Source organism: Berghia stephanieae, chromosome 4 (assembly GCF_034508935.2).
Source record: "Berghia stephanieae isolate SIO BIC M18660-M18661 chromosome 4, UCSD_Bste_1.3, whole genome shotgun sequence".
NCBI classification, from domain to species: Eukaryota; Metazoa; Mollusca; class Gastropoda; order Nudibranchia; family Aeolidiidae; genus Berghia; species Berghia stephanieae.
In genome coordinates, this window is record NC_088363.1 from 55,362,760 (window position 1) to 55,380,259 (window position 17,500).

The window sequence follows — 17,500 nt, forward strand, 5'->3', positions numbered from 1 at the left end:
TAAAGTGACATGCACTGGATCACAATGCCAGGCTCAAAGTTTTGCGAACATTGTCACCCAGCAAATCGGTGTCCACGCAACTGTTTTCGCGGTAAAGTAAATGATAATAAAGTAAAAATAAAACCTATGTTTTGTGTACTGAAAAACTTATAAATTTGCCCCTTATTCTTCTTCTTCCTCCTCCTCCTTTTCCTCTCCCTCCTCCTCCTCCTTTTCCTCCCCTCCTCCTCCTCCTTTTCCTCCCCCTCCTCCTCCTCCTTTTCCTCCTCCCCTCCTCCTCCTTCCCCTCTTCTTCTTCTTCTTCTTCTTCTTCTTCTTCTTCTTCTTCTTCTTCTTCTTCTTCGACTTCTTCTTGTATGCCTTTATATCTGGAGTCCGTTTCGAAGATGAAGGTACTCGTCTTTTTGAGTTCTTCTAGCTGGCGAAAAGTTAGGGTTTTAGAGAAGTTGTAGAGGGTCAGATCTCTTCTCTGTGGGATGAGTAATATGTCCCTAAATAAAGTGTTTTAAAAATTCTAACTCCACTTTACCCATGGCCCATGATGGACTGATGTGTGCATCAAGAACAAGTTGACAGTCTAAACAGCGGGGACCAGGTCGATTGTATGCTGCTCGATTTTTCTAAGGCTTTCGACAAAGTCCCGCATCAACTACTACTCACAATATTTGAAGCCTACGGTATCCGGGGAAACAACTTTAAATGGATACCGTCATTCTTGCAAGGACGTTCTCAACTTGTGTTGGTGGAAGGGGAAATTTCTGATATTTCGTAGGTTAATTTTGGAGTCCCACAGGGTGCGGTCATGGGACCCTTGCTCTTTTTACTTTACATTAACGACTTACCTGAAGTTGTCTCATCAAGAGCTTGACTTTTTACAGATGATTGCCTACTATATCGAAAAATAAAGTCCAATGGAGACATTAAGCTACTACAACAAGTCATTGACAATCTTCAAATATGGGCAGACACATAGCCATACCGTAGCCTAATACTGAAATCCAAAAGGACTGGCAGTTTGACGTCATTATTTGGTTTTTGCACCGTCTAGTGAGTTGTCGTTAGTAGAGCTCATGGAAACAAGTTATTTCATTGGCTGAACTATTGAATACAACTCACAATTTGTTTTCTTTTGTGGCAAAAGACTGGCATTTTGACGTTATTTTTTGGTCAGTATCAGACCATAACTTTACGAAGGCCACGGCCATACCCGTCTCATCTCACTGGGTTTAAGTGTAGCCTTCGTAAAATGATAGCCTGCCACTGACCAAAATCTACGTCAAAGGACAAGTCCACGACCATAACAGAAAACAAATCGTTAGTTGTATTCAACCGTTCAACCGACGAGATCATTTGTTTCATTGAACACTACTAACGACAAATCACTAGACGGTGCACTAACCTAAAAATGACGTCAAAGCTTAGTGTCAGGCTATTAGTTAACGAAGGCTACGTTTTAAGTCGCTGGTGGTTTTCTTTATCCTCTATGAAAAACACTGGGAGGGGTTTGTAATTATTTTTCATTGTAGAGGTTGCTATGATAAAAGTGGTTACCTCCGTGGTGACGGCTAACATAAAACATGCAATTCGCCTCTTTAGTTTCCTTTAAACTTTGGTTTAGTCTAAAACAACCTTATTTAAGAATTGGGTATAATTACCAGGGGTCTGATTCATGGAGCGGGACTATGGTAGTCTCAGACTATAGCAAAGTCTGAGACTTTGTAGTCTAAGACTTTGAGAAGTCAGAGACTACGGAAAGTAAGCTATTCGTGGAGTCAGACTTCGTCCCTGACTATCAAGTCTCTGACTACGCTTGCGAAGTCTCAGACTACAGAGGTCAATCTATTTTTAACTGGGGATTCCTCGGAAACGTATCACAAAACGTCATAGAAATGTGTTACTTTTCCAGCTGCGCATGCGTCATACGAAGTGGCACAGAAATCATATCTATTTCTTCTTCGTGTTTGTTTTGATCGTTTTTTTTTTTGTTTGTTTTGTTGTTGTTTTTTTGCCCCACAAATAAAAAATAGTGTGAGACAAGTTTAGGGGTGTAAAAATTGTTTGAGAATGTGTGTGTGTGTGTGTGTGTGTGTGTGTGTGTGTGTGTGTGTGTAATGTTTTTAGTAAATATAAATAACGATGGCACTTTAATGATTCTTATCAACGGTGGAGCATTGTTCTAAGTAGAGAGCGGTGGGCGCTGCCTGAAGCATGGGGTCCCGAAAATACTAACGAAAGAGTGATGATGGAGAGGCATCGGTGGAAACAATACAGACAATGGGAGTTTCGGGTACAAACCCTTCGTCGGCACAACAATAAACAAATAAACGTTGAAAACAAATAAGATGAAATGCAGTATAAATTGCATCGTCTGTACTCAACGATGGTTGGAGTGTGAACGAATCGTTAGCGTGGTGTGATAGAAATGATAAGGCCAGTGAGAGACGTGAAATTTCTAGAAAATAATGGACGATAAAAGACATAAAAGAAATGTAATAGTAGTAGTAGTAGTAGTAGTAGTAGTAGTAGTAGTAGTAGTAGTAGTAGTAGTAGTAGTAGTAGTAGTAGTAGTAGTAGTAGCAGCAGCAGCAGAGTAGTAGTAGTAGTAGTAGTAGTTAGAAGTTAGTAGTAGTGGTAGTAGTAGTTGTAGTAGTAGTAGGAGTAATGAGTAGTAGTAGTAGTAGTAGTAGTAGTAGTAGAGTAGTAGGAGGAGGGAGGAGAGGAGAGGAGGAGGAAGAGGTGAGAGGAAAGTTATAGAAACTGTGTGTTGGGGGGGGGGGGGAGGATCCCTGCAGAGTGTTTTGAATGGGCAAGATGAGGAGTGTATGTGCGATTGTCGAATCTTCGAGAAAAGTAAAGAAAAGAAAATAAACAAAACCAAAAAATAAATAAATAAATAAATAAATAAATAAACAAATAAATAAATAAATAAAAATAAATATAAAATCAAAAACTGTCGGATATTCTTGTTCTAATCGCTGTACAATTACTTCCCCCAGCGTAGAGGACATATTATGATTTTGAAATTTAGTCCCAGACTACAAGATTTACACCTGCTAAATCGCGGGTGTAAATTTCACCCGTTTAGTCCCTCGTTTAGTCTAAGACTTCGCGTAGTCCGGCTTCATGAATATCTTACAACGCCTTTTAGTCTGAGACAACGGATTTAGTCTAGGACTATCGTCGTAGTCCCGCTCCATGAATCAGAGCCCAGGCTTTTATGGTAAATTTCCGCCATCACACATACAAAACAATTTTTGAAATACAAAAGTGCAATGATGCACTTTATACAGAAATAAATAAAAGATAGACCATCGTGGAAAATGTTATTCCAACACTGATATTTGAATGAATATTACCAATAGGCTTCAAAAGTCGTGACGTCACTTCCCTCGTAATGACGCATCGTAACTTAGTAACTGGTTCTATACTACCGGAATTATGGCGGATACCCTTATGAAATACTTCTCCAACGAGCATAAAAGTGTATCCAGAGGAGAAAATCATTATAAAACTGAATATATTTTGACTTTTATACATTTTGATCATTTTGATACAGGGGCATGACTATTTAGTGTTTTATAGACAATGGATCATATTTTATAGATGCTGTATTTCTCAATAGGTCTCAATAGGTACAACTCTCTAAGGAGATCACAAGCAGATGATTTTTTGTATTTTTAAAAAACCATTCTAGCAGCATTATTTTGTACAACAATAGTTTTCCAAACAGGATGATTTGTGTCCTTGAATACTTCTAACAACAGCTCACTTTTCACTTTATTTTGGTGATCGGTTTCCCTTGCATTGGGCGTAATTTTTAAGCAAGTGTCAATGTGTGAGTTTACAATAAAAAGGCGACGATTGGACCCTTTGTCATATGGTTTAATCATCAAGCCATCGATTAGTCATCGATGACAAAGAATTAAAACTAACTTCCTGCTAAAGGCTGGGACGGACGAAGCATAGTATCTGATTGTTTTGAGAGAATCGTGTGACTCGACTCAATTTTTGCTCAATACAAAGAGGTATGAATCACCCTCCAATAGGTTATGGGAATTCCGACTGTTTGTGAGTTCCTCACGTATATTTAGCACAATATTACTCATAACATTGTTTGAAAAAGGAAGTAAATTGTCAACCACAGCCATAAAACGGTTTTATTATATTATTGGAGTGATTCAGTTGCAGAAAATAGAATTTCTAGTAAAGAATCTTAATCTTGGGGTTTTTTTTTTTTTTTGTTATGGTTCTATTGGGGAGAATGAATAAATGTTCCCCAGCGTCTCAAAGCAGTAATATGTTGGTATGAATATTAGATGTTGGAAATTGAATTTATAGTTAATATACGAATATTGGTTTTAATTCTACTTTGTTAAAGTGGAGAATAAATACTTTTTATTTTATTGGGGGAGAAAATCTCAAAGTTTATAATTGTCATCACTTTATAGATGGTTTGTCAGTGTGCGAATGTGCGGCAGATTAGTGGTTGATATGAGATTACTGTTTACGACTGTCTTTATTTTTACTCATTGAAATTTGATAGAGAATATGAATGGTAAAGTAATACTCAAGACACGTTTGAAATGCAAAGTTTGTTGATTGAAGCTTGATTAAGATTATTTAAAAAAAAGTAAACAATAGGGAGCTTCAATAATTTCAGCTCCAGTAAATTGAACAGAAACAAAAATTAATGTGGAAGATTCGGGTCTACACTATAATATTAGCAAGATGCCCGACAAACTAAAGCCTGAAATAGACCTCAAATACTCATTCAAAATTGGAGAGAGATTGAAATCGTATGCGGACTTGACCTCCACTTGATTTGTCTTTTCTATCAACACTATAGAAAAGGCTTGAATCTGTCAGGAAAGAGATGGTTTCTTAAATTAATGTATTTATGGCCATCGTGTAAAATGCTAAAATGTTCTATAGCTATCTTAATTACACAACGATTACACATTTGACATTCGTTTGACTTTGACAAACATCCTGGAAAATTCTTATCATTTATTTTCTTGATTCAGATTACAGGCAAACAAGGTCAAATGACTTACTTGAGTACAACGATAGCGCCAGATTTTCTTTATTTATTGCGAAACAAGCTGAACATTCGAGAACACCAGATAAGTTGATAAGGTTTGATTAACAAGTCTTTAAATGGTATTGTTTTACAATTGGTATTTTTCTGCTGAATGTGCGTTTCAAGTGCATTATTTAATCATAACCGAAGGCAAAATAAAAAAATACGAACAAAATTCAAAAACAAAACAAAAACATAACTAAAAGAAAAACAAGAAAAAAAAAAGAACAAAAAAAAAAACAAACAAACAAAATCAAATGAAACCAAAGAAAAACAAACAAACAAACAAACAAACAAACAAAAGAACAAACAAAATAAGAAACAAACAAAAATACAAGCAACATCCCGTCTAAAAAAAAAAAAAAAACTAAACGAAATTACAAACACTCAACACAAACGCGCGCGCGCACACACACACACGCACACACATAACATATAAATCAAAATATATATATATACCACTTGTTCCTCCAGCGGTGATTGGGTAGCTGGATCTGTTAGAACTGGTGGAAAGAACATTGCGATGTATTACCGTCCTATATAAGGTATATCAATCAATTGCTATTGTCCATTTCACGCTATTGAAACCGGGATATATTTCGTCTCCATGGGCCATTGGTTCTGAAGAACTACTTTTTATGGAACAAAATTGACTATGACAGCTTCAAAGATGAACAAAATGCTTTACACGGGTATCTTTGGGCTTTAAACCTTTCCCCTGACAACAACTAAACAATGTGTATTTTTGTTCTTTAGTGAGGAAGGGTTTTCATTCCGAAACGTCTATTTAAGTATTTTTCTCTTTGTTGAATCTGTTAAATTGTTTTGTTGAATGCTTTTCACAGCCTTTATACAGCTTTTAGTAGCTTAGTGTGTATATTATACTTTCAAGCTACATAGTTTTAAAAAAGTGTAGGCAAACATGGAAACTTCCACCTAGACATAACATTAATTTTTCTTTAATTGATTAACTTGCAATAGAAATATCAGTCATTCATAGCTGTTTATTAGATATTTCGTTTGATCTTGATGCGCGCTAATCTTTAGAATGCTCGACTATAAGGAACTTGAATCATTTAAGAATTCTCACCTCTTACGCAAGCAGTGAGCAGAGTACTGTAATAATAGTTATAAAATTAATCTATGAATTCAAAACTAAATAACTCTTAAAAACAACTCTCTGCACTTGAAGAGGTCAAAAATGACAACATAATCAATTTGATAAAACACGTATTTCATTTATCCTACATTATGTTAGAAGTGTAGATAGGTGTAAACACATTCTTAATACATTCTTTCATTCTTATGACGTAGAAACTCAACAAACATCCTGGAAAAATCCGGGTAGGCCATGATTGTAGTTATCATTTTTTTTAGTCCCCGTGAAAGGCATGTGACGTTAATGCTCCATGTACATTGACAAAACAATTTTGTTTCTTTTGGACATGAAATCTTTGACTTTCTATAAAACGGTCAATTTAACCAGTTAACTGTCGTACTCTGGAAAGACACATATCTTTAAAAATTGGCCAGAAAACTTGCCCTTCAAATATCGGTCGATTGAAACGACCCTCATCTTGGCTAAAGGCCTCAAACCTGAGACTTAAGGAAGATCTCGCGAGGTCCCAAGGTTTGAGAGTTTTTGCCAAGACGAGGGTCGTTTAAATCGACCAATATTTGAAGGACGAGTCTTCTGGCCAAATTTTAAAATACGTGAATTTCTAGAGTACGGCTGTTAACTGGTGAAAATTTTTAAAATGTAATTTGATAGTGTCTGATAGTGTAAAAATTAGGGCTAAGAATGACTCGCGTTTGTGAGAAATTCGGCCTATATTATAAGCTTTACTTGACTAATACATATCATTGGTCGTCGAGTCTAAAACGAACTAAAGAGCCCGGTAATACGTGGATTTTTGAAACCCACACAAACGGACTAATCTCAAATCCGGGAAGAGGTTTTTTTTTTCTCTTTCTAATTTTTTTTTCATTTTACGCAAACCTCCATCCTTCCACCTAGAAATTATTATCAAATATGAAACGCCGGGTGATAACATATTTTCCTCTAAGTCCTGATATTGATATACTTAATTTCCCTTTTATTATTATTATCTATTTCCATTTCATTACTTCAATATTATTCTAAATCACAGATATTACCCACTATCTCATTTCGGTTGTATGTTGGAGGGAGTCAACATGAGACATTGAAAATAGACTTTAAAGTGAAAACGATTAATTAAGAAATTTGAGAGAAACGGCATTTCTTCTTCATAATGGGCCACTTGATTAAAACTATAATATTTTGCAATTTAGCCCTTAAAGTCATGTTATTGTCTTTTGAACAAAACCTGAGGTTTTACGAGTAAATTATAGCGTAGTATCAACTTAATGTACACAAAGCGTTTACCATGGGGTCATAAGCCAGCAGCAACACATAGATCGTGTACACATGTATGATGCTATGGCATTTGTTTATGACAGAGACAACGCTGTGTACCTACTAAGTACTCGTATTACACCGGAGTGTAGTGAGAGAATATGAGATAAGAGTCTTCCAAGGATTCAACTTTGAGCTGTATAAAACAAGACCCAAATAAGGGACTTGCAAGTGTTTATGTGCGGCTATGTGGTCTTGTGGTCTGACACTCGCTTTCGGATCGGAAGGTCCTGGGTTCGAGTCTCGCTCGGTGCATAGTTGAGTCCTTGGAAAAGACTCATTACTCACTTTCTCTCACCGTACTCAGGTGTGAAATGAGTACCTGGCCGTCAACAGCGTTGTCTCTTTTGGGAAAAAAATGTAATATCGCCTAACAGGCGTTATGTCTCGTTCTACATATTACGGCTTACTGTTGGTCAGGCACCCTTTGTAAAGCGGTTTGAGCACATTTAGTGGACATTGCGCTATATAGATGCTTTTTTAAAAGGGATTTGCAAGTGTCATAATACAAGACCACAACCCGAAATAACCGGATTGAGACGGTTAACGGTCGGTCAAAAATAATCTTCATTTCTTCATCTACCATACACAAACAAGGCTTTTAGACACCCAAACACCCAATTGCTAAATAATCAACAACTATTATTATCTTGAAAGTTAATTTGACCACGATAGATAGAATGTAATTTAAACATACATCCTGGAAAACCTCGATAAGAATTGAAAAAAAAATTCAAGAGTCAAGTTACCCTTTATTATCAGACAATTTGTCTATTGTGCCATGATGGAATATTTATCCTTTATCGGCCGGGTTCGATTCTGTTCAAATCTGACGTTATACATGATATATATGATTCAATGTGCTACCTATTCATATGTCCCTTGGAGGACTGGTTACATAACACATCCAATGGTTTTGAAACAGGAAGAGTAGAAGAGATATGACGTCATCATTTCTCTACCCTGTTGGCCATGAAGGTCCAATTGTTATAATGATTATAAATATATTTGGATTGATAAGTTATCTAAATGTATAGGTACAAATCACTTATTGATAATTATCTCGTAAAGGTCAATATGACATGCATGTACACAACATGTTTAATACAAATATAAGACAACGAAACAAAAAAAAAAGAACTCATGGAAGCTATAACAATAATATCTCAAGATACGAGTCCAAACAACATCCTGGAATTGTCAAGATTTATAATGATAGTCTTTATTGTTACGGGACAGAAAATTGAATTGTTAGATTAGAAGTTCTACGCGGATTGAGATATCTCCATATCTTTCGTCTTAATGATTCACTACTAAAATACATGCAAATTCTTGATCATAGAAATATAGGTTAAAGTGATACAAAACAGCTAGAAGCTGTGGACTGTCAAAAGTACCTAATAATAATAATAAAAAAGAATATCAGTAGCTTAAAAATAGAATAAAATACTAAACACGGATCGTTTTTTTTTTGGAATGAAAACCCGTCTTCAGCCAACAACTGAAACATCATTATCAAGATTTTGCCTCCGAGATATTCCATGATCTGCTTTTTATAAAAGATATTTAGTGCAAATACCAATATATGTAATCTGAAAACCTCAAGATCAAAGGCCGAATAGGTTTGTTATGGCTAAAAGATTTAAATTTAAAAGAAAGAATATATATATATATATATAATATATATATATATATATATATATATATATATATATATATATATATATCACAACGTTGACATTTCATAATCAAGAACGACTATAGCATTCTAAAGAAAAACAAACAAAAAGTAAACTAGAGCAAACTTCGCGAAGTCCCAGTTTTGAGAGTTTTTGCCAAGAGGAGGGTCATTTAATTCAATCGATATTTGAAGGACGGATTTTCTGGTCAAATTAATTAATTTTTTCCGGATTGTGGAACTTAACTGGTTAAATTCGGATATCTGACATGACTATCTGAACTATTTCTATATTAAAAACAAAACAATATTATTATTGTCTAGACCTATAAATGTCAACGGTATGAAAATGATAAAACGTACAAAGTGAAGTTTTAAACGAATTCTGATTGTCCTCAACGCCAAGGCATTTAAAGTTGAAAGGTTTGTTGTCTTGTACAACACAATGGTTGATGTCAAGTCGAATGTCACCATCCAATAACATTTCTTGATCAATATTTTTTTCAAATATAAATGATGTTTATTACTTTACCAGTATCCAATATTATGTCGGGAAAGTGCATTTAGAACTAAAGTAAACAGCAGTATGAACTTCCGAGTTTTGCAGTTTAGAAAATTGTGTTTATTCCCAACACACAGAAATTAGGCCAAATTCCAAATTTCCTCTTTTTAAAATTCTTACATTCAAAGTCCAGGAATGATTCTTATTGACGTTTAGTCATATGCAGGTCTGATAATCTTAGAGGACCCATTGTTGCAATGGAAATACTCACACCAACGTGAAATTTTATATTTTACAACATTAACAAAACAAGCCCAATATTGCGTTCGGTTATCAAATCTGCAAATATTTACACGTCGATTTATATATATATATAATTACACCTTGAGGCGTTGTGTCATAAGGGTCATTCTTGTTCTCTTGTTAAAGCATTCAACTATCAACTCTAATGAATATAGTCGGCCGTACGGTATTAATATGCCTAATTCGCGTCAACATGTTTTAATTATCACCCCTAGCAGAATATACAAAACCAATATCTGCCATAGAGTACACATCGTCAGCAACTGGATTCAATAGTCTGATGTCACGTCACCCAGCAACGGCGGCCATCGTGGTTCTAAACAAAGAAAATGGGTACTTTTTAATCTTCATGCTGGCTATAACTTTTCATATGTCATGTGATCAGAATGTATAAAAGTCAAAACATGATAATATTTATGTTTTTCTCCTCTGGATACACTTTTATGCTCGTTTGGAAAAATATTTCATAAGGGCGTCTGCCATTGTTTCGATAGTTTAGAGCCAGTTACTAAGTTACCATGCGTCATTACGAGGGAAGTGACGTCATGACTGGTGAAGCGTATAGCTCTATGACAATAACAGTCACTACAGCAAGCGATTTATTTAAACCTGAGACGAGTCGGGCAATAATATAATGTATGAATTGCCTAACGCAAAAGCACATTACATTGGGTAGAGTTTTGACGATCAGTGTCTCCCACCCATTCAATGACCACGTTCGTCAAAACAAGTCACGGAGACACCATTTATTTGAACAACCAGTCTTAATGCGTTCTATCAGAAATGTAGCGAGAATATTCATTACAAACCTTACACAAGTTTATAAGGAAAAGATTGAGCTCTAAGAATATGATAATAGTCTTGGCATAAGTTCATACTGCATTCTCTTTAACTCTCTCTAATAAAGATTCCAGCTGTGCTGAGCTCATAGTCCATGTGATACCACCTACTCAAAAGGATATTTTGTCAGGATGAAACCACAGGTTAAAATTAAATGCTTGATTAAAAACGACAAGGAGTAAGACCCATCCAATCAAAACAGTATAAAGAAGGGGTTATTTAGATCCTGAAAATTGAATTAAATGTTAAAAAAATTACGTGTTTTTATGAATAATTAATATGTAAATACGTGCTCTTAAACTGACAAAAACTATAATCTCACATCTTCTGTTTAAATCAATTAAAGACTATTTTTGGACAGCTGGTTTACCACGTCATAATACCAATACCAATTTAAGGCCACGTATTACCAATCGGAAATGTTAATGTTGTCACTTTAAAAAACTATATTCATTCAATGGATATATCAATGAAACGTAAACTTAACCTAAATCTCATATTTTTGTGTATGAATTCAATCTTTTGCATCTGAACTACTCCGATATAGATAGAATGAAATTGACGTCCCTCGTCTCTTTATTATTGTTTTTAACCAGCCATTTTTATGAGTAGTTCTCACTCAATTATATTAATCAGACCATAATCGTTTAAGGTTGCACATCGTTTTGTGTGTTGGTGCGTTATATCGTGGCCTTCGTAAATTTATGACCTGACACTGACCAAAGAATGACGTTAAAATGCCAGTCTTTTGTACAAAAGAAAACAAATCGTGAGTTGAATTCAATAGTTCAACCAATGAAATGACTTGTTTCCATGAGCTCTACTAACGACAACTCACTAATGACGTCAAACTGCCAGTCCTTTTGGATTTCAGTGTCAGGCTATAGATAGTATGCAGATGACGTCACTCAGGCCTTTGTTATTGTTTTTGCCATCCGCGTTTGTGAGTTGTTCTCACTAAACTGTATTAACCAGACTATAAAAGTTCATGGTTACGCAGAGTTTGTGTGTTGGTCCGTTATACTTCCGGATGGCAATGTTGTGAACTCCTTGGCCAAGCGCATTCTATCTATAACATAACGATAGCTATTGTTATATCCGGCTGGTAGATGTTATGCGTTTCCTTTTTTTAATCGCATAGCATCTATGATGTCTTTTTGAGATGACGGGTCATCTGAGTTCTGAGTTCCTGGCAGCTCACTGGATAGAACACTCGAATAACACCAAAGAAGACTACACGCAGAGCCAATTTTATTCTCATAACCTCCTCTCTCTCTCTCTCTCTCTCTCTCTCTCTCTCTCTCTCTCTCTCTCTCTCTCTCTCTCTCTCTGTGTGTGTGTGTCCAGCAACTAGTGATTTTTTAGCTCGATGTCTATAATTAGCGGGAAGCACTACGCAATAGAACATAGTCCTTTCCAAAAGAAACCAAGCAATTATTCTAATCTATTTTACGCTAAAGAATCTAGATAAGTTCCAGCTTCACGTAGCTTCGCGGCTCCAAGACTCTTTATGTCTCTTTTCATCTCTAAATGACTGTTGCTGATTAGCCGTACTAAAAAAAGATACATTTTTAACATTTGGCCAGAATCTTGGTCCATTATGCCGTACTCTGGAAAAACCCATGTTTTAAAATTTGGCCAGGAAACTCGAACTTCAAATCGATTTAAATGACCCTCATCTTGGCAAAAAAAAACAAAACAAACCCTCTCAAACGTAGGACTTCGCGATATTTGAAGGTCGAGTTTTCTGGTCAAATTTTAAAATATGGGTTTTTGCAGAGTACCACAGCATTGATATTTATTCAAGGACCAATTTTTCAGATGGACAAAAATGTTTAAATTTATGTTCTCTTTTCTGAGTATGGCAGTATTGCCTTTTGTTGATTTTTTCATTCTTGTTATTTTTATTAATGTTGTTCTTGTCGTTGTTGTAATTAATGTTATATTGTTATTGTTTTAGTTGTTGCGTAACTGTTGCTGTTGTTATTACTGTTGTTGTTTTTGTGTTGTCGTTGCTGTCTTTGTTGTTGTTGTGGTTGTTGTTGATGTTGTTGTTGACTTCTGTAATGCAGTATCGTGAATCGTGATTTCCGCAAAAAACTCACCAATCTATTTATTGATTAAGGATTATGAAAGGATTTTGCAAATGTAATTATTGCTTTATGTTCTAGCGCACAGCGTGTAAACAGGATGTATCAAAAATCTTAAGACGTATATTGTACATTGAAAACATTTTGTTAGTCTGTTGGCTGACACCTGCTAAATCTGGTTATGATATTCCAATGAATCAATGGCTAAAATTTAAATTTAAGTAAAAATAACAGCTAAATATACCCCACAAATAACTAAAAACAAATCAAAGCAAACAGACAGACCGAAAAAAAAATAAGAACAAAAAAAAAACCAACACAAAACAACAAAAAAGACCCAAAATATAAAAAAAAAACATTTGAAAAATCCCGCCTTTTCCAATTTATTGAGAAAAGTTCAGCTTCGTTTACTGATAAATTGGTTCCTCCACCCAAACTACTATGTGGAAAATTATTATTCCCGAATAACGTCTCAGGGTTTAGGTTTCAGACATTTCCACAAGCAGGAATTCATCTTAATGTATCAATTTATTATAGTGTGAAATGCTAGCTTTCTGGCCTAATAAAATGGGCATTTTGACGTCGTGTGACAGCACTGGAATTGAATAGAACTCTACCCACCACATCACGTCATTCAACCCCCTCTCTTTTGGTGTAACCTGAGTACAAGGAAAAGATCAAAGAAATGTAATAGGCCCTGGAGTCTGTGTAAATAAACCAGTGTTATAAAAGAACCGGATCTTACAGTCATGTGTCTATAAATCACCACGATAGAAAAACGTTGCTTACTTCATAAATATATAAGCCATTGATGCACCCCCGCCCCCAACCAAGCCTCCAATCAGAGAAATAGGCAATAATAACATGTGAAATCAAATTAACAAAAGCAAAAAGAAAAAAAATGAAAATTATTAGAAAATCTGAAACTGCCCTCCACGTTATAAAAGGAAGAATAAAAGAAAACAAAAAAGCAAAAAAGCAAAATACAGACACACACCCGTACTACTACTACTACTACTACTAATATTACTACTACTACTACTACTACTACTACTACTACTACTACTACTACTACTACTACTACTACTACTACTACTATACTACTACTACTACTACTACTACTACTACTACTACTACTACTACTACTACTAATACTACTACTACCACCTCTACTATTCTCATTGATCATGATATATGCCAAAGTTGTTATGCTTAGAAAAATAAAAAAAATATAAGCTTCATTTTCTTTTTATTTGTTTGTTTTAATCAAAGGCTTGCTTGTGTGCAAGATCACGTTGTTTAGTATGTTTCCAAGAAGTCCTATAGAAAGCTTTCTGCTTTGTCATAATTACTATTCAGCGCCTTGATATTTGTTTCCTAGTGCATCAGAAAAAGTTGTGTTGAGGTCACCTACATTTCTGCCGTATTCTGAAGTAAAAACAACACATTTTTTAAATTTTGGCCAGAACACCTGTCCTTCAAATATCGATCAATTCAAATGACCCTCACCTTGCCAAAACTCTAAAAACTGAATTCCCAGGTTGAAGAGTTTTTGGCAAGTTGATGGGTGTTTTAAATGGTCTGTAGACGTCTCTATGATCGATGACTTTTCTGACCAAAGTGAGAAATAACTCTTTTTAAAAAAGCACGACAGACTTGTGCTCCGCTTTGATTTTTATTCCTCATGACCTCTACTTTACTGCGTATGACTGGAAACAATTCAGTGATCCATGAAATCAAATAAACCTCAGTAATGGGAATGTCATAGGAATTTTTATTAATCGTCCAAATTAATATCTCATCTGATGAGAAGCTCACTAGATTAAATAAAACATCATATTTTTTTTGGTAAGATATACATTTGTTACTTCAGAAATCTTATGACATAACATAATCTCCCTTTTTCTGCCATTATTGTTAAGTGTCCTGATATGATTTTTATTCAATAATTCATGTCACAGCTATTTTTCGTCTCTGTGTGCACTTTTTGGTGAATGTGTGTGTGTGTGTGTGTCATTGTGTGCGCGCTTGTATAAATGGGTGTGTGTACAAAAATGTTTATAATGATGTTTGACAAGTATGTGCGCCTAGAGCTGTTTTGTCAACCGGATTGGGCGCTATACAAATAAATTATTATTATTATTATTATTATTATTATTATTATTATTATTATTATTATTATTATTATTATTATTATTATTATTATTATATAATAACAGATTGTATTGAATGCGAAATCTGACAGTTGTATTAAACAGAAATGAGGTGAGTTCACTGTCAGACAGAACATAGACATTAGTCTATTGGCAACAACCCATTAATTGCTCTTTCTGGTTCTGAAACTGAAAAACTTTTATCCCGCCCAGCTTGTTTATCTACTTATTACCTCAACATGACATCGTATTATTAGAGTCAAATTGTCTTCTGCAGATTAAATATCCTTAAAAGGAGGGCATGGAACAGTGCCTGACATGACAAATTAGAATGAAAATATAAGAAAATAATCATCCTCCCAAAATAGCCTGCTTCTATTGGTGAACTAACTTTAGACATCCTTATAGAACACATAATGCAAGGTTGGACACCCTGACGACTTTGATGGTCCGTGGTTGGTGCCTCAGTAACGCAATTCCCGCTAGATTCATAGAAAAACTGATTCATTTTCCTACCTTCCGGGCAATACCCTCGAGATCAATTTTGAAAAAAAATTGAGCTTTTACAAGGGGTTCCTGGCCAGCAGCAACACCTAACATAATATAGAACGGGAAATGTTAGGCGATATCAAATTTTTTCCGGACAGTGACGACGCTTAACGGTCAGGTACCCATTTTACACTTGAGTACGGTGAGAGATTGTGAGTAAAGAGTCTTTTCCAAGAACTCAACTATGCGCCGAGCAAGGCTCGAAATCCTGGACCGTCCCATCCGAAAGCGAGTGTCATACCACAAGACCACATGGCCGCAATAAGGTAGGTAAGTCCAGCATAATCTGAAGGATTTCAGGGTTATTGTCATATGGAACGATCTCCTGTTGAACAGGACACTGAGTTAAGATATATGTTCTGCATATTAATATCTGGAAAAACTACTTTGGAATAGACTGACGACCATTATCAATTACTACTGTCCGTATGAAGATGCACAATCTGGGATTAACTCTGGTTCTCTCGGTTTTATTGCTTGGAAAGACTAAAAATCTAAAAACATATGTATGAAATAGTGCCAGACAAACCAAGGAAGAAAGTTACAGGAAAAAAATCCCCCCAAAATCAGTTTTCCTTGGCTGAGGATCGAACCTCAGACTTCCAGATTACCGATTTTTGGGAGGTTTTAAATTTTCTTGCATTTTTCTGTCTTGCTTTGTCTGGCACTGTCTCATACATACATATTCAGATTTTTATCTTACATCAGTGCTTGCTCCTTAATGTTTCACTCTGAACAACTACCAATATCTTAAGGCATAGAAAAGCAACAGTTTTTAGCTGGAGACAATACAAGGATGTGTCAACTGAAATTTAAAATGAAGAATAGTCTCTCACTTGTTTTAAATTGGTTTTGACCTGATGAGGTATGATGAGAATCTGATATTGTCTCCGAGCGAACAGATACTATCTCTTGAAACGTAATAATATGGCCCTGTAAAGTGCTCTGAATCTTGCTATAATTTACAGATATTGATGAATGTTCCATAGACAACGGGCAGTGTGATCAAGAATGCCACAACACAGAAGGAGGATATTTCTGCTCCTGCGAGAGTGGATACGCACCCCAGAGTCACAATTGTTTTGGTGAGTCTTATTTATGAAATATAAAACATCCTATTATTTCTAATAATGCAACATGGCTTATTAAACGTACTCTCATACAGAGCTCCTCTTTGTTGATTTTTTTTCGTGGTAAATTGCCCTTTTTTCATTCTACACAATTAACTTTGATTTCGTATATCGATAACTTGGGATACCAACAACTTGCCACGAAGTCTTCAACCTGAGCCGTGAAATAATAAAATGAAGTAAAAATATCCATCCCAAAGTGAAATAGATGTTTTGTCATTGTATTCCATTAAAGATTTCACATTTTTTGTTAAAAACCCAGTCATTCCATTCTTTTAAGGAATAGCTCAATCGATCAAAATTATATTATAACACTCGGTATTGCTCATATTGTGTAAATGAGCGAATTAATCATCTACCCTATGGAAAATAAAATAAAAAATTCATGAGGTTTGACTCAAGCCCAAATCTCCCATGACAAATCATAATATCACTTTGTTTTCCACATCTCGACGGTCCCAGTACGTTTATGAGCAAGCTAAAACATCAGAAATATTTCGTTTGAGTACCTGTAGAGAAATGTATATCATGTTTTCGAAAGGTCAGAAAAAGGTTTTAGGTGACTGACATGAATGTCGCAGAGAATGAAAGCACTGCCATGTTTTGGATGTCATCAATTCTCTTTTCTTAATACATATCCAATGAATCGGAAATTCGCATTTGTGTGAGTATTTAAAAGAAACAAAAAAGAAAAAAAGGAAGGATTTTTGTTCATGTAGGCCTACGCAATTGTTTATT

The 17,500-nt window shown here is 35.2% G+C and overlaps 1 protein-coding gene across 2 annotated transcripts in view; it reads left to right on the forward strand.

Moving 5' to 3' along the window:
- The window catches only part of LOC144970857 (uncharacterized), a 147,430-nt gene that overhangs the window by 22,570 nt on the left and 107,360 nt on the right, over window positions 1-17,500 (forward strand). For both annotated transcript variants that reach the window (XM_078910955.1, XM_078910956.1), the window contains exon 9: window positions 16,601-16,717. In XM_078910955.1, coding sequence (XP_078767081.1) covers window positions 16,601-16,717 — 117 coding nt within the window. The remainder of the gene's footprint in view (window positions 1-16,600; window positions 16,718-17,500) is intronic.